Source organism: Culicoides brevitarsis, chromosome 1 (genome assembly GCF_036172545.1).
Source record: "Culicoides brevitarsis isolate CSIRO-B50_1 chromosome 1, AGI_CSIRO_Cbre_v1, whole genome shotgun sequence".
Lineage (NCBI taxonomy): Eukaryota > Metazoa > Arthropoda > Insecta > Diptera > Ceratopogonidae > Culicoides > Culicoides brevitarsis.
Window position 1 is genome coordinate 12,869,025 of NC_087085.1, and position 27,915 is coordinate 12,896,939.

Sequence of the window (27,915 nt, forward strand, 5' to 3'; positions counted from 1 at the left end):
ATGTCAAAGGAAAAAATTTTTTTCAGTTTCAATTTTTTGGCAGTTTTGAGTTATAAAATGATTAAAAATGATAAATTAGAGCTCTCTGACAAATTTTTATCCATTTGGAGCAAGATTTGTCAAAAATGGCTTTGACACAGTTTTTGACATAGTTTTTGACACAGTTTTTGCTCTTGATTTAGTTTTCAAAACAAAACTATGTCAAAGGAAATTTTTTTTTTTCAGTTTCAATTTTTTGGCAGTTTTGAGTTATAAAATGATTAAAAATGATAAATTAGAGCTCTCTGACAAATTTTTATCCATTTAGAGCAAGATTTGTCAAAAATGGCTTTGACACAGTTTTTGACATAGTTTTTGACACAGTTTTTGCTCTTGATTTAGTTTTCAAAACAAAACTATGTCAAAGGAAATTTTTTTTTTCAGTTTCAATTTTTTAGCAGTTTTGAGCTATAAAATGATTAAAAATGATAAATTAGAGCTCTCTGACAAATTTTTATCCATTTGGAGCAAGATTTGTCAAAAATGGCTTTGACACAGTTTTTGACAAAGTTTTTGCTCTTGATTTAGTTTTCAAAACTATGTCAAAGAAAATTTTTTTGAAAAAATTTACCAAAAATTTTTCAGTTTCAATTTTTTGGCAGATTTGAGTTATAAAATGATTAAAAATGATAAATTAGAGCTCTCTGACAAATTTTTAATTTATTTGTCAAAAATGGCTTTAGTTTTTTTTTTTAAATTTATTCAAATGAAATTCAAAGAATTGAAATTTTCAAGAATTGTATCACCCTGAACTCACTTTTTGAGTGTCATCGTCACTCACTGTTTTTGTTTTGAATTTCCTTCAAGCGGTCTTTTTAATGAATTTTACTAAAAATGTGTGATCCAGAACCAAAACGTACGAGAATTACTTTAACCCGAACCTGCCCAAATCCTTTATTCGAAAAGTGGCTCAACGAGTTCATCTCCGAGGCAGAGAAAAAAGATGCAAAAAGTCAATTTCAGTTGAAAAAAGCTCTTACTTCGCTACAAAAATTTCCTCTTCCATTGAACACAGGCAGAGATTGCATCATTCTCGAAGGATTTGGCAAAGGAATTTGCTCGTTGCTCGATCAAAAGTTGGAAAAATACATCAAAAATAACATGAGAACCGTTGGAAATGAAAATATTGTCGAACTTAGTGAAAGTTTTCGCAGCTCCGAGGTTTATTTAAAGGAACAACGCAAAGAAAAAGAAGAAATTTTACAAGCAGTGACGAAAGAATTAGTCAAAGACGGCATTGTCCCATTGAGAAAAAAGCCTTCTGCCCCTAAAAAGTCTAAAAAAGTACCAAACACGAAGATTTTCGAGCCATTCACCTTCGAAACGGGCTCTTATGAGATAATTTTACTGGTTGACACTCAAGAAACTGCTGGAAAATCCAAATCCCATCTCGATCGCACAATCCAAGAACTGAATCGCTACAACGTCAAATTCGAAGTTCGTCGTTTAAGTGTCGGAGATTTCCTGTGGATCGCCAAAAATGAATCTGGGAAGGAGCTTGTGCTGCCATTCATCGTCGAAAGGAAGCGAAAAGACGATTTAGCGTCAAGTATCAAAGACGGACGTTATTACGAACAAAAATATCGCCTGAAAAATTGCGGATTATCGAATGTTGTGTATTTAATTGAGAGTATCGGGAACGGAAATGAGCAACATTTGGGCATGCCAGTGCAGAATTTGATCCAAGCAACAGTCAACACGCGAATTCAAAGCAATTTTCAGGTGAAATTCACGGAAAATAATCCGCATTCGATGATGTATTTGCACACGATGACGGAATTTTTGAAAAAAATTTATCGAGAAAAGCTTTTGGTGAGTTGTCTCAAAGCGGATCTCGAAAAAAAGGAAAAAAGTGCGACAATGGAGTATTTGATGGAATTTGAGGAATTCAACAAAGCTTCAACGAAAAAAGGAGATCCAACAGTGCAAGAAATTTTCGTTAAGCAACTTTTGCAGTTGAAAGGCTTGTCAGTGGATAAAGCGATTGCCATTGTTGAAGTCTATCCGACACCAAAATCACTTCAAATTGCCTATAAAAACTGCTTTTTAACAAAAGATGCTGAAAATCTCCTCGCTGACATCGTTCACGGACCTCTGCGAAAACCCATTGGACCGGCAATCAGCAAAACGCTCCATCAGCTGTACACGAATAAAGATCCTTCGTAGATTTTGCAATAGATTTTTATTGAATTTAGACAATTATTTTTATTCTGCTATCGTGCGGGCGTCAAATTTAATGAAGTTTGTTCCAGTCTTCGCGTTCTTCGCGTTCCCGCTTGACTTCCTCCAAATAGGGCTCCAAATAACGCACATCTTTCTCGTATTGTGTCCATTGCTCTTTCGGTAAAATTGACTTGCACAAACTCAATTGGAGGGCACGCATCATGCGGAAGTTGCGGCCATCACGAACATCTTCAGGTAAGCGACGAACAGCTTCCTTCACGTCGTCATCTTCATACAAACAATCGTCGTGCATGAGACCTACAAACAGAAAAAAATTGCATTTAAATTCGTAAAACGACAGAAAATCGCCGCAATTTGTACCATATTTGTTGAATCCTGTAAGGTTGTAACACCATCTTCCGAAGTTTGCTGCAAAAAATCAAGATAAATGTTAGAATTTGGCAGGGAACTCATTATGTAACAAATGTTTCGAATAAATTTTGAGCTAAATCAAAATATTTTAACAACAAATGATGAAAAGCGGATTACTTACAAATTTTTTTGGGACCAACACGTGCAATGTAAGACATTTTAAATAATTTTTAATGTGTTTTTTCCGAGTTTTTCACCAAAAATTATTGCAAAAGTCCTTGACGATGGCTTTTTGACACTTCGTATGACGTTTGACGGCGACAGAATTACGTACGACTTTTACATCAGAGACAAAATAACGTACGATTTTTTTGATGCGTACGTCAGTTTTCGTTAACTCTTTAAAAAAAATTTATTTTTAATTTTTTAATAAAATTTTAATTTTGAATTTATTAAAATTAATTTTTGAATTTTTCAAAAAAAATCGAGAATTTTGAACTCATTTAAAATTTCGAAATAAAATTTAAAAAAAAAAAAATTAATTTTTGAATTTTATTAATTTTTTTTTTCTTTAAAATGAGTCAAAAAGCTTAAGTTATTTTTTTTTAATTATTTATTTAATTTTTAAAATTATAAGTTTTTAAGTTGAGGTATAGCTCAAAAAAAATCGAGAAAATGATTATTTTGAACTCATTTAAAATTTCGAAATAAATTTTTCATGCCAAATTTCGTTTTTCAATAAAAAAAAAAATATTTTAAAAAATAATTTAAAATAAATGAAAAAATTAATAAAAATTAAATTTAATAATTTTAAAATTTTTATTTAAAAAATTACTTTGTTCAAATAAAAATATTTAATTTCGAAAAAAAAAGATTTTTTTTAACATTTTTAATAAAATCAACTTAAAAAAAATAAAAAAAATAATTAAAATTATTTAACTTTAATAATTTATAAATTCGGATTTTTTTTAAATTTTAAAAGATAGAAATATGTACCTAAATTTAAAAAGGCAAGAAAATCAAAAAAAAAAAAAATAAAATATAACATATATAAATAAATTAAAAAATTAAAAATACTTTTGAAAATAAATTATTGAATATTAAATTATTAATTTAATAAACTAAATTAATTTCGATATTTAAAATAAAAATAAAAAAAAACTAAAATAAAATTATGAAAATCGAAGAAAATGATAAAATATAATTTCTGGTAAGCCTATTCAAAATAAAAATCAGCTGTTCGACGAAATTCGCGTAAAATAGGATAAAATGTGACGATAAATAATAAATTTATTTAAAAATTTGTCGCTATAATCTCTTGTCGACTCTCATATCAGGTACTTGAGTCACAAAAGGCTGTGAATCACTAAAAGAAACCGAAAGACAACTCCTCCAACACCAATTATAACGATAAAAATTCTTAAAAATTCATCCTTGGTAAGGTCATTCATTCAAGTTCACAACAATTGCCCAAAATCGGAAGAATTGTGAAGTCACGTGACTATGAAGCCTCATCAAATTTTCACACCTCAAACCGCAAAGATGCTAATTTATTCATAAATATCGTTCGATATCGCGCGAAACACTCAACTGCACTTGCAACTTTGAATTTTTATGCTAATCTAATCGCACTCATTAGAACCAGGAAGAAATTAATCAAGCACTTTGTTGCACATTTGCACTCACTTTTGATTATGAATGGCAAGAAAAAACGAAGAAATGAACGTCAAGTGTTGCATCGAACGATCATTCATTAAAACTCCATTCATTTCCATACTGAATACTCGCGAAACCTGCTATCAGTATTTCTGTACGTTGCTCATATGAGACAAAAAGTATCGTGGAAACGTGAAGAATTCACTTGGTTCAATTGAGAAACAGACTTTGTCGGAACAAGTTCTCTTCACAAAAATTAAAATTAATTCGAGTCTTTGTCTTTTTTGATAAAGTAAAAAAATCGGGAAGCGTTTCGTGATCAATGCTTAGCGCAAAAAGCAACGTGAATTCTCGAAAATTTTCACAAAATCCATAGTGAAATAAAAAAAAGTAGAAAATTATTTTTTGCCTCTGACTTTAGTGAGTACAAATGCCTGTTGCCTGCGATTGCTTGGGTTTGAGGTGTCGGTGTTGCGGTCTTCATCAAACATTTAAGTGGCTTCACAATTCTCCACAAACGCACGAATATCTAATCCACTTGGCTGCCAGCGATTCTGCGGATTCAATGAAAAAACGCTTTTAGGTCACTTTTGCACGGGAACGATCAACTACTACCATTGCCACAACTAGTCGAACTCTAAATAAAACTTAGAATAATAAACCGTTGGGACCTCCACGAAACTGTTCCAAGAAGAAATAAAAAGAAATATTGTGTAATATTAAAGAAAAAAGACAAAACTAGTAAACAGATAATATTTTGTGTGAATTATTAAGTGATCAAAGGTTACTTTTGTTACGAGCAAAACAACAAATAATCAACCCAAATCTGAATTGAGTGACAAAAATACTGAATATTCATCCTCACAGCAACGAAATAATCGTCAATTGCGACAAAAACAGTGAAAAACGATAACAACTCAAGCAAAGTCACTACATATTAACGAAATTATTCAAAATGGCTGCTCCCATAATCGTAAACAGTACGTGTCGTACACCACGTTTCGCCTACATTTTATTCAAGCAAGCAACAAAAAGTCAACCCGCCGCATTATCAGCTGTTCGCTGCGCAAACTTCTCCACGGAGCACTTTAACAGCAACAAAAACATTCCCAAGCACACGTCAAAGTACATCAAGAGTGTGCCAGACAAGGATATTCGCAAATCGATTTTCATCTCGCAATCGTACAATGTCTTTGCCAATCTCGCACTCGAGGACTGGATCTACAAGAATTTCGATTTTGCGCATCATCATGTCCTCATGCTGTGGTCCAATGATCCCTGTGTCGTAATTGGAAGACATCAAAACCCCTTTGCCGAAACGAATGGCACTTACCTGAACAGCAACGGGATCGAGATGGCACGTCGTAATAGTGGCGGCGGAGCAGTGTTCCATGATCGGGGCAACTTGAATTGTACGTTTTTTACGCCGCGCGAGCGATATAATCGAACGTATAATTTGAACGTTATCACAAGGGCGTTGTACCGGGAATACAATATCAGTGCCGATGTGTCGGAAAGAGATGATATCACAATTTCCGGAAAGAAGGTGAGTAAATTTCCGCTCAAAAATAAAATCTAGATGATCGGAAAAGTACCTGACACGCCTCTTTAAGTGGAATGATCTAACGAATACATTGTAAAAAGCAATTATTTTTACTTGTAGATCTGGTTTTTTTATTTTTTCGAAATGCATAAACAACAAAACAAGTTTGCATTGATATCGAGAACATAAAAATTTTATTGCATTTCGTTTCGATTCGAAAAAAACAACTTTATAACCAGATTTATGCCGGTTGCGATTTTTATTATTTTTAATCTTTTACTGAAAAACATGTTGAATTTTACTTCAAGTGATGTCTAAAAAATATTTTTTATTTTTTAAATAATTTTTAATAATTTTTTTTCCAAATTTTAAGGCAAGAATAGATTTTGAGTAGATTTTTACTTTAATAAAAATATAATCAAAATTTAGCTTTTTTTTATTTTACTTATTTATTTATTTTATTAATCTAACAAAGAAAAATTTATAATCTTGATTTATAAAACTTTAAATAATTTTAATTTAATTTAATTTTAAAAATTAAATTCTTTTTTTTTATTCATATTCTTATTTTTTAAAAAATAATAAAAAAAATTATGATTAAAAAAATCAATAAAATAAATATTTTTTTAAATTAAATAAAAAAAAAATTAATAAATATTTAAAATAAAAAAAAATCGCTAATTATTTTGTTAAAATATTCAATTTAATTTTATTAATAAATTAATCATCATAAAAATTTATATTTTCATTCAAATAAAAAATTTCTTTAAAATATTTAGCAATTTTTTTCATAATTTTCATAAGAATTTTAGTCAAATTTAATTTTTTTTTTTTTTTCTAAAATTCTTTCTTGCTCTTGAACCTTAAAACGGACCACAAAGCAAAATTATTTAATTTAGAGGTCTCATACATATTCGATACATATTCAAAAAATAAAAATTCTTGAACTTCTGAATATTTTTTTTTTATTTATTTGTTAATAAAATTTTTAAATGAGTCATGAGTCCTGCATTTATGAAAAGTTCATTAACTTTTTTAGTCGATTTTTTTTTGACGAATATTTAAAAAATAAAAGCTTAAAAAAAGTACCAGACTCCTCCATTTACAAAAAAATAATCTAATCAAAAACTTTAATTTTCAGATTTCTGGCACAGCTGCTAAATTGGGTCAACCAAACGCCTATCATCACTGCACATTATTGGTCAATTCCAACAAGGATCATCTCCGAAATGCTCTGTCAAAGACTGATGTGAGTTCATTTTTTTAAATATTTATTTCATTTTTTCACACTTATCATTCGCCGTCGCAAAATGAAGTAAATTTAATCTTTTAATTAGCAATAAAAATTTTACGTCTTCTGTCTCGGCAAAATCGGCACTCACGTTTTAATATCGTGATATTTTTGTGCCTCATCAACAACTTTTTTTTTACTTTAAACAAAATTTTATAAAAAAAATTTTGGTTGTCAAGCGATGCGTTTGACGAGTTTAATAACTCTTAACTTCTTGATTTTGACAATTTTTTGAAAAATAATTTTTTTTTTTTTTTGATAATTGTTGTTTATTTTTTTGGGTCACACTTGACTTATCAAAAAATTGTCTTATTTTTGTTTGTTTTCGACAGAAAAATACTATTTGGCGATAAAATATAAATTTTTTTGACATCTGTTTCTACCTCACCTAGACAAACTGGTGTCTGTATGGTAAACGATACATATTCAAAAAAAATTCTTGAACTTCTGAATAAATTTTATTTTTATTTATTTGTTAATAAAATTTTTTAATGAGTCATGAGTCCTGCATTTATTAAAAGTTTATTACTAAACATTTTTTAGCCGATTTTTTTTTTGACGAATATTTAACGTTATTAACAATAATATAAATGTTAATGACTTTTTATATTACCTTTAATAATAAGTAGTAAAGCAAGTCGTGTGTTGTTGAAAAAAAATATTATTTTGTTGCTATTCCATTTAGTTGTTTATTTCTTCGAGCAAGTTTAAGCATTTAAACAGGTTGATATCGATATCAGAGGCATTGATCAGTCCTTAAAGCTTGTTTATGTTTTTATTTTTTGATGTTTTGATGAGCTTTCAATCGAACTTGCGAGAAATTATCCATTTTTGACATGAAATTATTAAAAAATTAAATATGAAAAGGCCCTTTAGTTGTTTATTTGGGGTCTCAAGGTTATTTAATGACCTTGATTCATAAAAAAATTGTAAAAATTTCGATTAAAAAAATTAGTTTAAAAATTAAATTTTAATAAATTTACAAAGAAATAAAACAATCGTCTCATTTTTCGATACCTATCCCCAGATTTTGCTTTTCTTATCATTTCCTGATTAGATTCGCATCGAAATTTTTTCGTATTAATAACCTTTGCGCCTTATCAATGAGGTCCAGACGCGCTTATCAACCGAACTTTATATTACAACCGTATCAGTTCGATATGATGAAACCATTTACGGCGAAAAATACAAAAATAAAATGCTCGCCTCTGACTTCATTAAACCTTAATCTTGCTTTCATTATCAAGAGCAATAAAAAAAAAGCTTTAAATGCGCACAAACATCAAGTTCTTTCGTTCCGACGTGCCTGTTTTGCTATTCAGCAGATGCACCTCACGCGTTCCTTATCACTATCTGATTCTATTTCACTCAAAAAAGTTCTAAAATGCCCTTGATGACCTTAAATTTGAATTTTTCGTACATTACAAAGTTTCAAATTGCTCTATTTGATGAATCTTTCCGTCACATGTTTCTTCATTAAATGATCGTTAATTGAGTTATCTCTTCAATTGCTTTTGTGATTAGAAAGTTTGCGTCAATCGGAACGAAAAATGTGACTTTTAACGATGAATATGACAAAGAGATGCCATCCAGACATTGTTTGTACTGTAAAAAGATTCAATTTAAATTTTTGCCTACGTGACAAATTTCATCTTGTTTACATTAGTACTGCTTCCATTCTGTTCATGACCTACGTTCAATGTTACAATTGTATTTTTTTTTTCTTCTTTCAGTCCGAAATTCAGAGCAAGGCGACTCCATCGGTGCGATCTTCCATCAAAAATTTGGCAGATATCAACAAGAAGATTAATATGCCTCAATTGCTCTCTGCTATTGGGTGAGTTTTGAACATTTTTTTTTTCTAAAAAATAAATTTTTTAACAAATTTCATTAATTTTAGATACGAATACCTTCGTACACCAGCGACTGAATTAGTAGATGGCGGTCGAGAGCTGTTGGAGAAACAAAGTGGCTTCCATCTGATTAATCCGACGGAGAAATGGTTCCCTGGATTGAATGCCATCAAAGAAACCTTTTCATCTTGGGATTGGCGTTACGGAAAAACTCCCAAATTTTCGGTATTAAAATCGGTTCAAATGAAATCCGGAAATGGAGATCTTGACATGAAAATTAAATTGGATGTTGAGAAGGTATTTTTTTAAACTTTTACAAAAAAAATATTTTTAATGAAAAATTTTAATTTTAGGGCCTCATTGAAGACATTTCCCTGATGATCCCCAATTCGGAACCAATTCCCGTTGTCTCGACACTCAAAGGCAAACCGTACACCGAAGACAATCTGCAAGGAATTATCGCTGCCTTAAAAGGTGTTACAACTGAAAATGTTAATTACGCCATGGGCGTATAGATTTTTTTTTGTAGTAGTTTGTTTTTAGAGTATTTACACACAAATGTCTATTTTATGTCTAAATAATTAATTTTTCGATTTTAATGGAAAATTTCACTATTTTAATTAAAATCGTCATCATCCTGCATGTCACTTCTTGATAAGCTTAGCTAACAAATTTCTTATCTTCTTCTACGTACTTTCTTTATTTTTTTTTTTTTTTTTTTATTTTTGAGTGCATGTCATTAAAAATGTAGCTTTAGTCATAAAATGTTTATATAACAAAACAAACAAAAAAAATGTCTTTCATATTTTAAAATTAACTTTAAATTAACAAGAAAACATGATTCTAATTTACTTTATTCGCAAATCTCTTTTCTTTCCATGTTTTTCCATTCCATTTAGACCTTAGCACCTTAAGTAATAACATAAATTTGGGATAATAAATAGAAATACTTAGGAATGACTTTGTATCAACGAGACCAAGATGCCTTTCAATCATTACCGGGATTTAATATTACACTTTATTTCTTTTGATTTTTTCAGACAGTTTCATGTTTTAGAATAATAAAGTAAATTTAATCAATATATTAAAATAATTTTTTTTTTAATGTTATGTTGAGTATTTTTTTTATTTTGACTACTTATGAAATTATTAATTTTGTTCAATTTAATTTTTAAGCAAATTTGTAAGGATCAAGAATACAAATCATATCATTTGTTTATTTTTTTTAATTCTATGGGTTTAAATTTATATTTGAAAATTTTTAAATATATTATTTTGTTCATTTTATTATTATTATAATATTCTAAATATATATAAAAAATATATTTTATTAGCTAATAAAAAATTATAATGTAATATAGAATAAATAAAAATTTTAAAAAATAATAAAAAAATATTTTTAAAACATAAAAATTGAATTTTTATTAAATTTTCGATTATTTAAAAAATTAAAAATAGTTTTAAAATATAAAAATTAAATTTTAATAATTTTTCTATAATTTTAAAAAAATAAATAAAATATTTACAAATAAAAAAAATATTATTATAAATATTTTTAATTTTTTATAATGTTTTTTACAAAAAATCAAATTATTTAGTTGCCTTAAATAATTTTTTTAAAAAATATTTCTCATTAAAAATTAAATAATTTAATTTATAAAAAATTAATTTTAATAATTATTTTTTATTAAAATTTTTTATTAATATTATTTTTAATATAAATATATAAAATTTATAAAAATATAAAAAAATATATATTTTTTTAAAAATATTTTATTTTATTAAATATTTAATATTGCATAAGATCCTTGAATTTATAAAAGAATTCGTTGTTAAAAATTGTTTATTAAAAAAAATTACAACAATTTATTAACTTCTTACAATATATTTAATCTAATATGATATTGTTGTTACATGACCTCCGCACAAAAGTAATTAAAATACAATTTTCGTTACAGCATTCGATACATTTTTGCCATACCTCGAAAAAATTGCCCGCGAGATAAGTTGAATATCACTGTAAATCTACTACACTTCAAAAGTACTACACAAAACGTAAATGAATTGTTTATATTTTCACGCACATATATCTTAACAAAATACAGTATTTATCTTTAGACGGATTCAGTTGCGCGAGGCATGCTGTCGAGATCAGACTTATGATCTCTCTCGAATATTCTCGATTTATTTTTTTTATATTTTTAATAAATTATTTGCAAAATCATCAATTTTAGTGCAATAATTCTCAAATTTCAACGCGATACCGAGAGAAAGAACAAAAAATCAAACAAGCAGTGTGTTTACTTATTCAAAAAATTCAAATAAATTATTATTTGTTGTACGTCATTTCCAGTATTTTTCTATATTTAGTGCTTAGCATAACCTCAGAGGTGAAGTTTCTTGGACTAACTCAACAAAAAATATCTTGAGACATTCTCGTTTTGTGAATTAAACGCGCAAAAAAAGATCGAGTTTCATTCATGTCATTAATTTTTGTGGTTGAAAAAGGGCCCATGTGATCAGATAAACAAGATCTAACGTGTTTTCAAGAATAATTGATAAACAATAAAAAAAAAGATCACAGCTGCAAATCCTGTTTTAATAATTATTTGAAAAAAAAAATATTTATCGATTAATTATAAATTCAACGAAATTTGCATAAAAATTTGAACGAAAGACACAATGAACGAAGAAGACTTGGCATTGGCGCGGCAGATTGTTGCCGAACAGGATTCGTCTCCGAGTCCCCTGCGAAAGGTGAAGAACTTGAAAGAAATTCACGAGCAACGAAAGCTCTTTCGGTGAGTAATTTTGCCATTTTTTTGTGTGTTTTGCGATAAAGACAAAGTTGTCAGATAATTTTGTGTCATGATTTCGTGCGTATGTGCAATGATCTTCAACCAACAAAAAACGTGAGAATTTTATCTGCAAATCCAGTCATAATTGCATTGTTTTTTCGTGTCTGTAAATATTTGAGTTGTGCTTTAAATAAATACCGGATTTTTTTATAAATAACGTGCATAATTATTGTTATTCCTGAGTCACGTGTGGTCTGCGTAGATCGATTGTTACTGAGAAATTAAAAAAATAAATAATTATTGAGTATTAACGAATAAAGCCAATTATTAGTAACAACTGCGAATAAAGTCGATTGCATTGATCAATGTCAATGCCTCTCTAAAATTACACCCACTTTTAGTTCAAATGCCGAGATTTTTATCATAGATTGCGTGTGCATGATTAAGTCATCATACCTATATGAGAGTAAAAATATTAGAATGCACTTGTTTATTGTAGAAATTAATATTTCGCAAAAATTTAAATTTTTAAATTAAAAAAAAATAATTTAAAATTAAAAGGGCTCTAATTTTTAGTTATTCTATGTGTGTAAAAAATAAATGTTAAATTATGACAAATTTTTAATTTTATAAATTTATTTATTTATAAATTTTTATTTAATTATTAATATTAAAGTTAATAAATTTTTTTATCAAAAATATGATTTTTGATCAAAATATTGAAATTTTTAATTCAAATTCTAATTTATTTTTTATTAAATTTATAATTTCATAATTTTTAAATTAATTATTTTTAAATATATTTTTTTTTTTCAATTAATTTATTTATCTAAATTAAAAAAAATATTGATTTTTTTTTATATTTTAATTGACTCTTTTTTTATTTATTTTTTTTTTTAATTTAATTAAATTTAAAATAAATTAATTATAAATTAAAATTTTATTTTTTTTAATTTATTTTTTATTTCATATTTATTATTTTTTAATTTATATTGAATTATTCTTTTTTAATAATAATTTTTATTTAATCTAATTTTTTAAAATTAATTATAATTTAAATTATTTTTAATTTTTTTAATTATTTAATTAGCAATAAAGTTGGTTCTTGTTCGTTTTTAATTCAGTTACCACAGATTTCTGAAATTAAAAAAAATAAATAATTTAAAAAAATTAACTTACCGTTTAATCGAAATTTCTTCATTTATTCTTAAAATTTTGGCTGCGAGACACGAATTCTTCACAAAAAAATATATGTTGCCCGATAATATCAATTTATGCGATAATGTTACCTTGTTGTTGTTTCAACTTCAAGGTACTCTCATTACTTGTTGAAAAAGTTTAAAATTTAATTATGTGTCGATTGAGATTGATACTGATCATTTTTTAATGACTGCCAATTTCAATTTCCAATTAAAATTGCATTAAGCCCCGAATTTATCCTCAAAGGTCACAATGGAGATTTTATTGTTGAGTTTAATTTTGCATTTTAAACTTTCAACCGTCACTAAATTCAAATTTTGACAAGCATGTGTGTTTTTCCATGTCTCCATATCCCACATTGCCACACATTAAAATCAGCTGATTCATTGTCGTCTTTTTAAAAAAGTCACATGTCCTGTGAAAAGGTATGAGAGATGTGCCTTTTATGTCTTAACGTCATACAAAATGTTATGAAGTCATGCCATACCTACAGTCGCTCAGTATTCATTTATTTGCGCGATCAATATAAAACTCCTTGAGTGAATTTTAATCAATTTGTAGTGAAATTCCGGGATAAGTTATAGCAACTTTTAGTTAATTTTGACAAGAAACAACGCACCATAACAGCAATTGTAGTATTTTATCATTGCAACGCTGCAACTGCCAGAGAAAAGATTTTTTTACAATTATTAGTCAACAACGACGACAAAATATAAAATAAGACAAAAAAAAACTTTCTCTCAATCAATGACAATTCCTTGTCTGTGTCTGAGTTCCGTAAAATTGTGATTAATTATTATCATGGTGAGCAAAGGCAGAACAACGACAAAACTGCATCTACATCAGAACTCAAATAAAATTATTATTTGTGTCGTTTGGTGATAACGCATTGTGTTGTTTACCATCATTATCGGTGTGAAAAGTTGTTTCGCGTAACTGACGTGTTTGAATAAATAAATAAAATAAAATTTTATTAACTTGGCAAGCAATGAAAATATTTTGTGGAAAATTTTCAAAGTAATTTGGAATTCCAAAACAAAAAAAAAAACGAGTTTTCGGACGAAAATTATGATCAGCAATAACAATCACAAAATGAATGGAAATGGCTGCACAAGCAGCAAAAATAGCAGTCTTGACGACCCGGAACATGACATGGGACCGAAAATGCCGTGTCCTGAAAATCAAGCGGAACTCCTCAGAGAATGGTAAATTTTTTATCAATTTTTTTTTCCTTTCTTTTTGATTAAAAAAAAATTCATGAGTCATCAAAAAAATTCAATTTAAATAAAAACAAGGCTCCAATTGAATTTTTTGTGCGAGAAAAAAGTGTTAAACCGTTAAATAAAAGAGCCTTGTGCCAGATTTTAACACGACATTCGCATTTGGTTATGTTGAATGCGAAAAAAAAAATGAAATCAATATCTAATAACTATGTTGCGCTAATGTGCGAGTATGTTACCATTAATGTCGTTGATGTGCGATGTGTGTCGTGCGAAGGTTTAAGAACATCAATTCTAAGCATCTTCCACAATTTGCGAGTATTTGTGCCGTTTGTTGATGGTAACATTGACCCCAAAGCTTGATTACCATAATTATGAACATTCCTCGTCTCTTTTGAAGTTGATTGTGAATGTGTGTAATAAAATGTGATTAGATAGCTGTAGAAGTTCTGTTCGCATCAAAGATTGTCTGTTTTTGAATTTTCGCTGCAAAAAAAATAATAATAATAAAATTTAATTTTTTTGTCAATCATAAAAAAGACGAAAAAAGATAAAAAAAAATTAAAAAGTTTAGTCTTTGAAAAAATTAATTTAAATTTAATTTTTAATAAATTTTTTAAATTTTAAAAAATTTATAAAATAAAATTTAAAAAATAATATTTTATAATTAAAAATAATATTTATTTAATTAATGATTTATTTTTTAATTAATTTAATTTATTTGGATTTAAATTTTAAAAACGAAAAAAAAATAAATAATAAAAATTAAATTTAAAATTATTTATTTTATTTTTTTAATTCATTTATTTATTCATTATTTAATCTTCCTTTTTAATAAAAAAATCAAGAAAGACAAGTTTTTAATTTTTTTTTTAAATAATTTTAATTCTGTTTCAAAAATTTTTTTAAAAATATCTGAAACAACTTTTAATAAAATTTTCTCTAATTTTTTTATCTAATGGCGTCTTCTTGTTAACATTAATTGCCCTTTTAAACTTTTTTTTTCATCGTCATCATCGTCGTTACCTCAATTGACGTTTAATCTGCCAATTACAAATCGATTCAAAACTATTACCTTCTATACCGAATGCAATTCTATTTACTACCATGTCGCACAATTCATAGTTTTTTTTTCTAAACTCTTGTTCAGTTTTAACATGCAGAGACCTACAGACGTTGTCCATCCATTTACTTGATCGATCATTTTAAATCAATAAAGATAGATTATTTATTAATAGAGTACAGAGATTGTCGTGCCTTTTGGCATTCAAACACATTGAAAATCTAAAAAAATTGACGTCACATGTCAGAAATGTAAAATAAATACGATTTTAAACAAATTTGGATGTTTAAGTGATTAACGATAATTGAGCACTAAAGAGGTGTGAAGTTCTTGTTGATGTCAAAAAGTTTTGCCAAAAGTAGGTTCTGATCTCATTTGAGGTGTGACGTGACCTCTAATTTGTCGGAATCTAGAAAGCGGATCTAAAAGTTTTATTTTCTTAAAAAATTTGTATAAGAATTTTAAATTAAATAAAATTAAAAAATTTAAAATAATAAAATTAATTATTTTTTTCATATTATTTTATATACCTAATATAAATTAAAAAAAAATTTTTTTAAATTAAAAATTTAAAAAATTAATTTAACTAATCTTCTTTTCCTTCAAATTAATAAAATTTAATTAATTTTTTAAATTTTTTTTTGAAATTTAATTTTAAAAAAATAAAAAAAATTTTAAAAAAAAAAAAATTATTTTAGTTTAAATTAATTAATTATTAAATATTAAATTAAATTTAAAATGTATTTCATTAATTTGATTAATTTTCTTAAATTTATTTTAATCAAATAATTAACATTGATTTTTAAAAAATAATTTATTTTTAAATTAAATAAAATTATTAATTTATATGAATAGATAAAAAAAATAATATTCGTAAAATTAATTAAAAATCATGCTTTCAATAAAATTTTATCGCGACGTATGAAAATAAAAAAAACCATACTTTTCAATAATCATCTAAAACACTTCAATGTACAATATTTATTAATTTGTTATATTTGTACAAATAATACGACAACACCAACTCGAAGTAACGCGAGACAACGTCGTCGACGTGACAACTACGTGCATGCCAATACCGACTAAACATACACAACACTCTTTTTTATTTATTATATTTTATAATATACGCGATACGGCACAACGAATAGAGGATAGTAATCGCGCGACTGGCCAACTGAATGGTCGTCTGGCATTACGAGTGCCGTTCTTTTTCTCAATTTCGTGTTTTTTTCCGTAACTTTTGTCTATAATTCCGATAAAAAGTCTGAAATTAAAATAAAATAAACATTAAAAACATTCCAAAAAAATAAAATATTTTGTATTAAAATGATAAGAATGTATTTAAATACACACAAAAATATTACAACAGACTAAATATTTGACTGCCGAGTGCAACGAAAGTATAAAACAAACATTTCAAAAAATAAAAAAAAGTACAAATACCTACAGCGAGATACGACAAATACATAAATAAATAAGTTAGTAGTGTAAATTACAATGAAATTCAAATAAAATTGTATTAATGAATGAAGCGTCGTCACACACTCTTGTCATCGATGGGGTGCCTCTTGAACGTCTGCGTTATGCAATACTATCAAATTTCAATTTTTATCACGGCTTAAGCGCCGCCACGCCATCGAGACACACATTCCAGAGACATTAAATACACCGAAAAATCATAATGATTTAATTAATTCGGTCGCTACAGGTGTCTCGCGCGACGTGTGATCGTATAAGTTTGCAATGAAATAGTTGAAATTCTTGAACTGTTAAAAATTTTATACAAATGGTTTCAAAAAAATGTTGTTTTCAGCGATTTGTTGTTCATATGAAGTATAAAAATAAAAAAGTCGCTGTGAGGAAAACATAAAAATACCGAAAAAATGTTAATTTTAATATAAATAAATACAAAAAAAAAAAATAAAAATAAAACAGAAATAGAGTAAATACCTTTTGAAAGTTTTTTTTTGTGTAGAAACTGGAATAAATATTTTGTTATTGTTTGGCAAGAAATTTGTCAATACAGACATCAGTCAATTCACGAATGGTAGTCGGCCAACCGTTAAAATGATTAATGATGTTTATCGCTTTTGTTTGCAACTTATTTGCATTTCCGTCCCAGTTGAATGCTTAATTAGTTGAGTAGCTAGCTCATCAAATTTTATGGAGACGTCTTGCTAATTTTTTCATCAGAGCTGCAAAAAAATTAAGAATTAAATTAAAAATTTTAAATTAAGAAAATTAAAATCAATTTTGAATTTAAGAAAAAAAAATTAAATTAAATTAAAATTTAAAAAATAAATTAAACCTTAAGAATTTTTAATCGAAACAAGTTTTTAAAAAAATATATTTTAATTTAATCAAACTTAAAATTTTTTAAAATAACCCAATTTAATTAAATTTTAATTAATTAAATATTTTAAAAACTAAATTAATTAATTAAATAATTTTTTTAATCAATTATTTAAATTTTGTAATTTTTAAAAATATTTTTAATTTTTTTAAGCTTCATAGTGTTTTATATTCACTTTTTAAATTTGAAATTTTATATTTAAAATTATTTTTTTTTTAAAATAATTTTTATTAAATTTAATTTGATTTATTTCAATTAGTTTTAAAATTTATTATTTTATTTAAAAAATATATTAATATTGAAAAGTCATTTAATTTAAAAAATTTTCCATTCCTATTTTTTATTCAAATTTGTAAAATTTCTATACTTCGTCGACGCGCAAAATTATTTCCTCATTCCATTTGTTTTGTTTTATTAAAAAAAAAAATAACTGGACAAGAGAGGTTCCTCCTACTCACTCCTTGTCAGAATATAATTTATTACTAATGACCATAATTCGTCGTCAGAACAAAATCCGTGTTTGTTGAAAATTGTGACACACGCGCGCAGTTTGATAGTGAAAGTTTTCCATTTTTGCCCATTAAATGCGTGATTTACTCCATTCATCTGTCAGTCATGCTGTAAAGTTAGTTGATGAAAATATGTTTCAACATGTTACTTACTTGCACACACCTGTCATGTTTCTTTCGCGACGCCGTCGACTGTCGATAATTGGCCTTACAACCAGTTTTCTCGCATCTCATCTTGCCACGAGTGTTTTTATTTCTTCGCTTGGCAATAGATTTGTGTCTCTTTCTGCGGCTTTAAATGGAAATAAATGGAGCATTTGCAGCAATATTTCCATTAAATTGAAGTGTTGTGATGTAATTTGCTCCGCAATTACATAACGTGACAACAAATTGCAATTGAACAGCTGATTGATATTTATTTTTTGCCATTCGCTACATTCGCGCACAAAGCAAAGCCTTGTCATTGAATTCTTTGTGCGAGTCCTATTTGTGCGAGTTTTTTGTCAAGATCTGATAAATCAAGGTCGCGTCGTACAAGAGATAATAAAATAATAACAGGATTCTCGTGTAGATCACGTACTGCGATGAGATCGCGCGCAAATATTTGCACTTGTCTCGCGCTCGTCGACAAAAATTCCAAATATTTATCCTTGGGCAATAAACGGGTTGCTCGTAAAAAAATTTTTTATAATTTTATGAAGCAGACAAAAAAGGTAAAATGTTATGAATGAGAAGAGAAAAACAACAAAATGTAGCAAAAAAAAAATAATTATCAGCGAATTTTTTTCGACGCTAAATTATTTTACGACACATTGTTTCGCCAACTGACACATTTGTCCGAAATTATCTCGAAATCCCCGAAAAAGTTCTGATTTCAACTTTGTAGCGGGAAAAACAGCAAATTCTCGAAAAAAATATCAAATTGCAAATTCCGCTGAAATTAAATATTTGCACTGTAATTTAGTGCAACAAAAAATTAGCTGACGTGATAAGAACGCTCAGCTGATAATTTCTTGCGAATTATATAAATAGGAGATGCAAGTACGAGATTAAGGTTTAGTTGAAATTGTGTCTTAATAATTAAAAGACGTTGGAAAAAAAAAACAATTTGAGTTGAAAAAAAGTGGAATTTAACGTGAACTAGTTCGAATCAAAGAACAAAGGGCCATAAATGTAATTGTTTTTCCCAAGAATTTTTCAAAGACAGATAGGCACAAACAGACTGACGTCAATTGGAAATAAATAAACCTCGAACCACAGTTTGACAAATAACAAATTTGAAATTTATCCCGTTGGAGGTTGATTTGAATCCTTTGAGAATTAATTTTTTGAAAAATTCAAAAAGAAAAAAAAAATTATTTAATGCTCTTGCATCAGAAAAAGTTTATTAATTTATTCAAACAAAAGTTTATTATTTAAATTTATTTATCCACTAAAAAAATAATTTAAAAAAAAATTATATCATTTTTTCTAATACTTTTAAGCTTAAATCGAAAGCTTTTTATATTAATTTAATTTTTATTTTTTTTAGCATTAGAAAAAAAAAATTTAAATGAATTAATATTTTTTTTTTAATTAATTTTTAAAAATTTTTTATTAATTTTTAATTTTTAAATTTAATTTATTTTATTTATTAATTTAATTTTTTTTTTTGAATTTTTTTGAAAATTGAGTTATATAATTTCATTCCATAAATATTTAATTTAATTTTTTTTTAAATAAGTAAAAAATCAAAATATTTTTCGACATTTTAAAAGATTTAAAAGTTAAAAAAATCAAAATAATTTCTCAAGGAATAAAATTAACCTCTTAAAGGGATTAAATTCAATATTTTATGTTTTTTCCTGCAAAAAAAAAAATTATTTCCGCAAAGTTCATAAAATTTTAATCTGCAAACCTTGTCAAGATATTGAACTAAAATTGATAAGATTCGACATTCGGTGACAATCAAATAAAAATTTTACAACTCATTGAAACACTGAAACTACTATTTTGAGATTCAACTGATAACTTCATAGTAAAATGAAAATATCACAACACCTTTCCGTGTATAGGTCAAGAACTTTCTTTCACGTGATACTGATACAGCATTGATCATGCGAGACGCGCATCATGTCAAAAAAATGTCAAGAGGTTACTTTCTTGCACAAACGACGATAACCGGCAATGACTGAACAAATAATTGAATTATCTGACGCCGCTCGCTCAACTTCTAGTTAGTACTAGTAGTCATGATTTTTTCTGTTGATCTATTTGTTTTTAAAACTCAAATAAAAAAAATAATACGTGAACTGATAAGAAACAAAGCAAGCAAACCAAACAAAACATTATCTTCTGATGTAGAAAATTTTCGACATTTATTCTTCACCTGACTCGTCGACTTGATGGTCGATTAACTCCAGAACGTTCAAGATAAAGACGTTTTAAAGACTGATTTGATGACAAAGTGTGACAAACGCATTTCATATATTTACAGTTAAAATTCAATAAATTGGCTCCAAAATTAAAATAATTTATTAAAAAAAAAAATTTTTTTAAAATTAAAAAATTAAATTTTGTAACTAAACTTGTCGCTATTATGCTGACGATAAATTTTCAAAAATAATGAAATTTGTTAAAAATTTCATCATTTTTAGATTTATTTTAAATTCAAACTTGTAAAAGTTATTCATGTTTTCAACAATTTTAAACTTTTTATTTAAAAATTCAATTTAAATTAATTTTTTTATTTAATTAAATAAACCCAAAATTTCAGTTTTTGACTTTTAGACTTTGAAATTTTTAGAATTTCCCATTTATTGAATTTTGACTGTACTAAAATTTGTAATTTTTCATAAAAAAGGTTCAATGTTTGAAACAAAGTTACTGAATTAAAACCATTAAAAAACAAACAAAAAAAAGTGAAAAATGGCTTACATGTCGGACATTGATCTTGCGACATTGCATAAAACACGCTTAGAGGAAAAAGTTAACTATAAATTGTCGTGGTGGCGAAACACGGCGAAAAGTGATGCAAAATTACTGGAATCCAAGCCAGCGACAAAGCAGTACAATTATCACAAGAAGAAACCAGTTGCCAAGTCTGCGACAACAAGTAAAAGTCTGACAAACAAAAAAGTGCCCGCAAAAAGTGATGAAAATGTTGAACGTTGTGATAAATACGAAAAATCCATTAGAAATAAGTACGAGGCGTCGGAGTTGGAGTTTGACGATCTCAGTGACGACGGATATTTCTCGTCAGACACGAGACGTCGACGATCGGGAACATGGCCGTAAGTTTTTTTTTTGTGTAAAATCCTCTCGCTTCGAGTAACTTCACGAGCAGCCAAAGGTTAATTAATCGGTTGCGTATTAAATCACCGCGCGTAAAATAGGAACAAATGCATTTAATTAACTTTACAACAATTTGTTCAAGTTTTTGTGTGTTTGTGTGGCAAAAGTGTTGAAAGTAACAAAAAAATTACACAAAAACGACAAAAAGTAGATAATGAAGAACTCAAAGTATAATTTGTTTGGTCTTTTGAGCAATTGAATTTTACTTGAATGTCAGTCTTTGTTCTACTGCCATTGCGAAGTGAAGTGAGTGAAAAGGAAAAAAAAGAATTAAAATGGACTTCGGTCATACCTGAGTAAGTAACGTGATGGAAGCGACCGGTTTTATTTTTTTTTTGAAGCTGATTAAATAAGAAGTTTTAACCTTGACATCACAGTTAACGGATTAATTAGCATATTAAGTCTAATAGTTATCTAATTATCACTTGAAGTGATTTTTCTTACACAAATCAAAAGCTTTGACAAATCGCTTGGCAGTAACCTTGACTTATTTAATTTATCAAGTTTGTAACTGTACAAGTCGTAAAGTGATTTAAATTCTGATCAAGCTCATTCATTGACGACTAAGACTCTTCTGAGGTCAAGTCACGTACGTGAATGAAAAATCCTTTGGGGATTTCCAGATTGGTTCGACAATAAATTCTAAGTTTCTACTATCGGAATAGACAGGAAAACGTCACGTCGTCGATAAGTCAAATCTAAACAAGTTTAGTCACTTTCGATTTTTTGTTTGTCTTCTTTGTCGTAGAAAATAGTACTGATGAGTTTTTACGAGTGTGCGATATTATCAGAAACAGTACCGTTTGAAAAAAGTGAAACATTAACTTTTCATTACTTTCTTTAAATTATTTCATTATATTCATTTTGATTTTTTTTAAAACTTTTATTTCATTTATTCAGTATTCTTTAATATCATTAATTAAATTTCATATTGTCATTTAAATATTTTTCGCCTTTTATTTATTTTTTTCGTTTTTAATTTTTTGATTAAATGTTCGATAGATTCTTTAAGAATTTTTCTATTTGTGCGTACTTGTAATCCTAAGTTGGTTCTCGGCAAGTCCTTTTCTTTATTTAACCATGTCTAATAAATGCATTTTTAATTTTTTGGTTGATGAGAATTTCGTAATACAATGATGCAATGCCGCTTATGTTTAAGCAGTTTGAATACGGCATTATTAATTAGCTCTTCGAAGTCTTTGTCATCTAGTGGTTTATTAGATAAATGTGGACATAGTTGTTCTACCTCATCTGTTTCATTTTTGTTGTCACCATCAAATGGCTTTACAACGACGGCTTTATTGTTACAAGAACATATAAGTACCATAAACGGAAAACGGTTTCAGAATTGGAATTCTCAAATGTCTCAAGAAATTGTACATTAAATTTTTGAACCATTTAGTATTTTTTATGTTGCGGCGATTGCGAGTACTGTCTTTTGTTTTGAACTTAATTCAAATTGTTTTCTAATTCCTAAAATAATTTTTTATATTAATTTTAAATTTTTTTGATGTAAAATTTTATAAGATATTTTTTTTTTAATAATAAATAAATAAAAATCTCAATAAAAAAATCTAATATTTTCGAAATTGATTTTTAAATTTTCACGATTTTAATTGTTCTATTTGAATAAACATTTTATAATTAATAAATTTAAAATAAAAATAAATACTTTTTAAAATTTTCCAAAATTGCTAAAAATTTAGCAAAAATCAATAGCTTTTTTTGGGAGCAACCTAAAGATTAAAAAAAAATTAAAAAATCACTCGCCATCTCACCCCTTCAACCACAGCATATCACTTGCCTGCTGAATTCCTCATATAATAAATATCATGACTTGCCAGTATCTCCGCTGAATACAATGTGCAAATACATTCACACTGAACGAGACAACGTGCATGTGTTTACAAACAATATCGAGTTACAGCCAACAAGAAATAAAGCATGATGATACCAAATTGCTGTCTTGTCGTTCAGTCGGTTTTTTGTAGTTGTCGCGTGCGTGAACTTTTAATTTAAATCCCAAAAAATTAAAGATTTTTTTACGTCGCTTAGATGAACTGTGAAGGAGGTTCTAAAAAAAAGAGAAAAATATTTTTTTTTATTTTTATGTGAAATCAAGTGCTTAATAAATATTTATTCAAACAAAATTAAATGAAAAAAAAAGTTAGAACCGATATCTGTGAGCAAATATTGACCCAACTACTTATGATTAACGATATTTTGCGACCGTATCCTAATCAAATTGTGTTCATTATCACTGTTTGTGAATGGCAAATACAAATTTAATTAAAATTGGAGCACATTTCAGTCAAGGTCATTAATTCCTGTGGCGATTTAAACAATGACGTCGCAAATTTTTTAGTCAAAACAAATCATTAAAATTAAATTTAATAACTCACAATTGTAATTTTCCACTCGTAAAGCGTCATTGTCTCATAAATTGACCCCCAGAGTAATTACTCCGTAACTGGTTATATCGCATTCTTATCATTTTTTTAACAAGCAGCGAGATTCCTTCTTACATAAAAAAAAATATTTCATGTTTACAATGCAAAGTTATTTATTCAGATCATGTGTAAACAATACTTACAAGTCTCTTTCCCTTTTCATGCTGTAAAAAAATAAAAGTTTTATTAATAATTATCAACCTGTTGCTCGTGCCGCTGGTCAGAGGGACAAATATTCAACAACAATAACAGCTTTATTGCACACAAAAATTCGATTTCTTGGTCATTGGGTCAATGTTGAAGCGGCATGAAAAGTATTTGAAGACAATAAAACTCCTTTGTTCGACATTTTTTCGGGTGACCTTTCTCAAAAATTAACCAGAAACCAGTTCTATTTGGAAATGTTGCTCAAAAAAATTGTTTGTCAAGAAAGTTGAAGGTCAATTGTAACTGAATCCGGATTCGGTTCTTGCTTATTTATAGAATTCAGCAACAAAGATCGTCATTTTATGATTTGTTTTTGTTGTTTTAAGCGTTTCTCGCGACAATGAAGTGCTAAAAAATATTAAAAATTAAAAAAAAAGAATTATTAGAGACCCAGAATGGATGAATATTTGAGTGATTTGTACAAATTTCGGCAAAAACTTGAACGGAGCGACATGAATCGCAATGTTTTAACGAAAAATTCGCGTGCGATGGATGATGAGTCGTCACAAAGTTCATCGGAAGCTTCATCTTCATCTCCTTCTTCCTCGCCTGATCATCAAAAACGTCTTCTTAGGTCATTTGAGTGAAAATTTTAATGAATTTTTGGTCCCTAATTAATATTTTTTATAATTTTTTTCTTTCCAGGCGAACCAGAAGCTTGAATGCACCTTCACCATTTCAACAGTTTGGACCATGTGGACGAATAATGAAAAATTCTGCCATGGTTATGTAAGTTTTTAACACAAAAATTCGATTTTTTACTTACAAAATTTTTAATTTATAGGCAAATCCAGGATCCTGCCAGTCAACGCTTGACTTGGTACAAACCACCGTTAGCTGTGCTAGTTATAAAGAAAATCCGCGATCCGAGTGTGTTATCGCCGTTCGTGCAACTGGTCGAATGGTTGATCGATGAGAAGCATATGGTTGTGTGGGTTGAAGCAGCTGTCCTTGATGACACTTTGCTGTTAGATAATAAGAGATTTCTTAGAATTAAAGACAAATTAGTTACCTTTAAGTAAGTTTTTTAAATTTTTTTCTTGAATTTTAATTTTTTAATGATTTTTATGTATTTTTTATAGAGATGGTCGTGATGATTTGACAGATCGTATCGATTTCATCATTTGCTTGGGAGGTGATGGCACACTTTTATACGCGTCTTTGCTGTTCCAGCAGTCTGTTCCGCCTGTGATGGCTTTCCATTTGGGTTCACTTGGATTTTTAACACCGTTCCAATTCGATAATTTCGAGGAGCAGGTCACGAATGTGCTGGAAGGTAAGATTTTTTTAAAATTTTCTTTAAAAAAAATACTTAAAAAAAAAATTTAAAAAAATAATTTTTTTTATTTAATTTAAAAAAAAATAATTAAAATTAAAATTAAAAATTAAATTAAATTTTAATATTTTTTTTAATTTTATTTAATTTAAATAATTAATTATTTTAATTTAATTATTTAATTTAATATTTATTTTTTTTTAAATAATTAAATAATTTTTTAATAAAAAAAATACTTACAGGACATGCCGCATTGACATTGAGAAGCCGTTTAAGATGTATTATCCGTCGTGGAAGTGAGGAAAATAAAGAGTACAAAGACCAACATGCGATTGGACAAGACAATTACTCTGTGAATAATATACCAAAACCATCGACAAACATTCTCGTAAGTCAAAATTTGTCAAAAAATCCATTAAAAATTGTTAAAAATGTTATTTTTTAGGTCTTGAACGAAGTCGTTATCGATCGCGGTCCATCTCCATACTTGAGCAACATTGACATCTTCCTCGATGGCAAACACATAACTTCGGTGCAAGGCGATGGCTTGATCGTATCAACGCCAACAGGTAGTACAGCATATGCCGTTGCCGCTGGAGCTTCGATGATCCATCCTTCGGTGCCCGCAATTATGGTGACACCCATTTGCCCACATTCTCTAAGCTTCAGACCGATTGTTGTTCCAGCTGGCGTCGAATTGAAGGTAAATTCCTCATTTAAAGTCATTTTTGAACAAATTTTATTAAAAAAAAAATTTTTTTTTATAGATTTCAATCAGTCCTGATAGTCGCAACACATCCTGGGTATCGTTTGACGGTCGTAATCGACAAGAGCTTCGACATGGCGACAGGTAATTTTCCTAAATTTCAATTTTTTGTATGAAAAACTTTAAATTTTTACATTTTTCTTGTAGTCTTCGCGTAACTACCTCAGTATATCCAGTGCCAAGTATTTGTGCTCAAGATCAAATCTCGGATTGGTTTGATTCGCTCGCCGAATGTCTACACTGGAACGTACGTAAGCGCCAAAAATGCTTAGATGAGTTGTCAGATCTGACGGGATCTGGTTCGGAGGACACGCTCGACGACTTGGATCGACAAATGGAAAGTCTGGAAGCCTAAAAAACATGAAATTCGTACAGGGACATCAAAAATAGTTTAGAAATTGCACGTTGCGCGTATCGGGTGAATGCACAAACAAAAAAAAAACTTTCTCTCTAACCTCACACAATTTTTCAATATAGACCTTAAGTAGAAGTGTGAAAAGCAATCTGTGTCCCAACATTTGATCCCTGTGTTCCCTTGTTATCGATAAATTTATTTGGTGTTATATTGTTAAAAGAATCAAGCTACAAAAAAAAAATAATTTTTATTGCGCCTGAAAATAATTCTGAATTATAATGTTACTCGTTAGATATCTATAGCTATACCTACTAAAAAAGAATATTCGTAAAAACCGTTTTTGTAGATTTTATATGATCCGCATAAAAAATTGTTGCTATTGTAATCTACTATAATGATGATAATAAAAAATTTACACGTTTTATATAGAAATGTTATCCGTAAGAAAAATTTAATATTTAGAAGAAAATGAGCCTAAAAAAATCAGTAAGAACAAATTTTCTATGAATAAAAATGTTTTTGATTAAGTTAAACTAAGAAAAATTTTGTGTTTTATTTTCTCTCAAATGATTTCAGTATTAAAAAGGTGACAAGTTTAATAAAAAATTTTAACATAAAAATTGATGTAAAATTATAAGTTGATTAGTTTTCTTTTTTAATTATTAATTTTTGATTTCCTTTTATATTTTTTTTTATTTATTTATTATTTTTTTTTATTTTACAATTTCAAAATTATTATTAATTTTTTACCGAAAATTAAAATTTTTAAAACAATTTAAATATTTTCGTAAATGTTAAAAAAATATTTTTTTTACAATTTTTTAAATTAATGTATTTATGATTGATAATTGCAGTAAAATAAATTTTTTAAAAAAAAAAAAATAATATATATTTATAAAACAAAAAAATAATAAATTTAAATAATTTTTTTAATTATAAATTTTATTTAAAAATGCATTTTTTTTTTAAATTTTTTTAAAATAAATTTTATTGAAAATCAAAAATAAAATTTTTGAAAAAAATTTTTTTATTTTAAATTTAAATTGACAAAATTTTAGCAATTTTTTTTGATAAATTTTTAATTTTAATAATTTAAATTCATGAATAAATATTTTTTATTTTTTTTTATTAAATAAAATATTTTACAAATGATTTTCAAAATAAATAATTTTCTTTTATTATTTTTATTTTCAACTATTTTTTTAATTCTTTTATTTTAATTTTTTTCTTTTTAAATAGTTAAAATTTTATGTCTTCTTTAATTAAGCAAAATATTTAATTTTTCACTTAAAAAAAATAAAACTTGAGATAAAAGTAAATTTCTTCAATTTTTTTTATAAATGAATCAGCCCTTAACTATGCAATCCCTCTCAATCTCCTTCAAATAAAAAAAAAATAAATTACCAACCATCTCCATCAATTCCAAATAAAAATTCACCTGTACAATACCTGTCATTATTGATCA

General features: G+C 27.3%; 4 protein-coding genes across 5 annotated transcripts; 3 read left to right on the forward strand and 1 right to left on the reverse strand.

Annotated features, from left to right (window-relative positions):
* The first annotated feature begins 840 nt into the window (after positions 1-840).
* Positions 841-2,205, forward strand: LOC134830165 (crossover junction endonuclease MUS81). The gene has a single exon (XM_063843558.1). It carries the CDS (start codon positions 874-876, stop codon positions 2,203-2,205), a length of 1,332 nt encoding a protein of 443 aa, XP_063699628.1. The 5' UTR covers positions 841-873.
* LOC134830175 (cytochrome b-c1 complex subunit 7) lies at positions 2,203-2,913 on the reverse strand. The gene is made up of 3 exons (XM_063843570.1): positions 2,756-2,913; positions 2,584-2,631; positions 2,203-2,520 (listed from the first exon to the last, which is right to left on the reverse strand). Exons 1-3 carry the CDS (start codon positions 2,790-2,792, stop codon positions 2,273-2,275), a joined length of 333 nt encoding a protein of 110 aa, XP_063699640.1. The 5' UTR covers positions 2,793-2,913; the 3' UTR covers positions 2,203-2,272.
* A 987-nt stretch (positions 2,914-3,900) lies between these two features.
* LOC134828060 (lipoyl amidotransferase LIPT1, mitochondrial) lies at positions 3,901-10,280 on the forward strand. Of its 2 annotated transcripts, XM_063841010.1 has the most exons (7): positions 3,903-4,011; positions 4,814-5,776; positions 6,915-7,022; positions 8,798-8,901; positions 8,965-9,214; positions 9,271-9,391; positions 9,817-10,280. In XM_063841010.1, the coding sequence occupies exons 2-7, from the start codon at positions 5,186-5,188 to the stop codon at positions 9,852-9,854; spliced, it is 1,212 nt and encodes a 403-aa protein (XP_063697080.1). In that variant the 5' UTR covers positions 3,903-4,011; positions 4,814-5,185; the 3' UTR covers positions 9,855-10,280. The 2 variants fall into 2 exon arrangements, with proteins under 2 accessions (XP_063697079.1, XP_063697080.1); XM_063841009.1 differs by lacking the exon at positions 9,817-10,280 and having other exon boundaries at positions 3,901-4,011; positions 9,271-9,741.
* Positions 10,281-19,128: 8,848 nt separating this feature from the next.
* LOC134832386 (NAD kinase-like) lies at positions 19,129-26,950 on the forward strand. Its single transcript, XM_063846393.1, has 9 exons — positions 19,129-19,236; positions 20,906-21,335; positions 24,699-24,782; positions 24,838-25,071; positions 25,136-25,329; positions 25,572-25,717; positions 25,775-26,032; positions 26,097-26,179; positions 26,243-26,950. The coding sequence occupies exons 2-9, from the start codon at positions 20,971-20,973 to the stop codon at positions 26,448-26,450; spliced, it is 1,572 nt and encodes a 523-aa protein (XP_063702463.1). The 5' UTR covers positions 19,129-19,236; positions 20,906-20,970; the 3' UTR covers positions 26,451-26,950.
* The last annotated feature ends 965 nt before the right edge of the window (positions 26,951-27,915 follow it).

Bases quoted from the DNA above. Each gene is read 5' to 3' on its own strand.
- LOC134830165 (XM_063843558.1), top strand. From the start codon at position 874: ATGTGTGATCCAGAACCAAAACGTACGAGAATTACTTTAACCCGAACC.
- LOC134830175 (XM_063843570.1), bottom strand. From the start codon at position 2,792: ATGTCTTACATTGCACGTGTTGGTCCCAAAAAAATTT. The intron at 2,632-2,755 runs GTAAGTAATCCG...GATTTTTTGCAG, and splicing joins TGTTGGTCCCAAAAAAATTT to CAAACTTCGGAAGATGGTGT. The intron at 2,521-2,583 runs GTACAAATTGCG...TTCTGTTTGTAG, and splicing joins TACAGGATTCAACAAATATG to GTCTCATGCACGACGATTGT.
- LOC134828060 (XM_063841009.1), top strand. From the start codon at position 5,186: ATGGCTGCTCCCATAATCGTAAACAGTACGTGTCGTACACCACGTTTC. The intron at 7,023-8,797 runs GTGAGTTCATTT...TTCTTCTTTCAG, and splicing joins ATGCTCTGTCAAAGACTGAT to TCCGAAATTCAGAGCAAGGC. The intron at 8,902-8,964 runs GTGAGTTTTGAA...CATTAATTTTAG, and splicing joins CAATTGCTCTCTGCTATTGG to ATACGAATACCTTCGTACAC.
- LOC134832386 (XM_063846393.1), top strand. From the start codon at position 20,971: ATGGCTTACATGTCGGACATTGATCTTGCGACATTGCATAAAACACGC. The intron at 25,330-25,571 runs GTAAGATTTTTT...AAATACTTACAG, and splicing joins GGTCACGAATGTGCTGGAAG to GACATGCCGCATTGACATTG. The intron at 26,180-26,242 runs GTAATTTTCCTA...TTTTTCTTGTAG, and splicing joins GAGCTTCGACATGGCGACAG to TCTTCGCGTAACTACCTCAG.